The following is a 790-nucleotide window of genomic DNA, read 5'->3' as shown; positions in this document are numbered from 1 at the left end:
ACCACAACTTTTAAATTGACAACAATGACATCCCAAAAGTTTAAAAAAAATAAACAAACTAAAATCTAAATAAGGAAATAAAATTTAACAAATTCTAAGAAAATAATAACACACTTAATTCTTGAAACCATCAACAACATGGAAAAATTATAGCATCAGAAGTCCTAATGTAGTTTTGCATCAAGATTTTAATCAGGATCTGTCACGTATGCAAACAACTATGGGAGTTTGATGCAGGAGTGAATTTATGGAACCCAGTGTTAGAGCAAAGGATTTGAGAATTAAATGATAGTTGAAAATGCCCATGTGATTAGGATAGCGTTCCTCGGCTTGCGGCCTCAGTTCTTCGCACAAAACCTCTCCAAATGAAGCCAAAAAATAAGCCGAAAAAGAAAACCCCCGACCACTGCTGAAACTCCATCTCCTTCCAGCGAGAAGCAATGGCGAGCACGCTCATGGCTTCCTCCTCCACCACTCCTCATTTCATTCTTCGCGGCCCCCAATTCTCACCCCGCGCACTGTCCAAAACGTTCTACCTCAAAATAAGCGGCGACCAGAACCCTTTTCTCCTCAAACGCCTGACCACCTTACTAAAACCGCCGGCGACGGCGGCGGCGGCCGCTGTAGCAATTGCTACGATTACGATGCCGGCGTTGGCAGAGCAGATGGAGAAGGCGGCGCTGTTCGACTTCAACCTAACCCTCCCGGCGATCGCTTTGGAGTTCTTGCTCCTCATGGTCGCGCTCGACAAGATCTACTTCACGCCTCTGGGGAAGTTCATGGAAGAGCG

General features: G+C 45.3%; 1 protein-coding gene across 1 annotated transcript in view; it reads left to right on the top strand.

The window, feature by feature from the left end:
* Positions 1–286: 286 nt before the first annotated feature.
* LOC110031644 (ATP synthase subunit b', chloroplastic) overlaps positions 287–790 on the top strand; it is a 989-nt gene continuing 485 nt past the window's right edge. The window contains 1 exon segment of the mRNA XM_020734965.1: positions 287–790. This exon segment is cut by the window's right edge and continues 37 nt beyond it. Within this exon segment, the coding sequence (XP_020590624.1) occupies positions 441–790 (350 nt within the window). The 5' untranslated portion in view covers positions 287–440.

This window comes from Phalaenopsis equestris, unplaced genomic scaffold, assembly GCF_001263595.1.
Source record: "Phalaenopsis equestris unplaced genomic scaffold, ASM126359v1 Scaffold000002, whole genome shotgun sequence".
NCBI classification, from domain to species: Eukaryota; Viridiplantae; Streptophyta; class Magnoliopsida; order Asparagales; family Orchidaceae; genus Phalaenopsis; species Phalaenopsis equestris.
The sequence above is the reverse complement of the archived record's forward strand: the minus strand, read 5'-3'. Positions and strand labels throughout refer to the sequence as shown.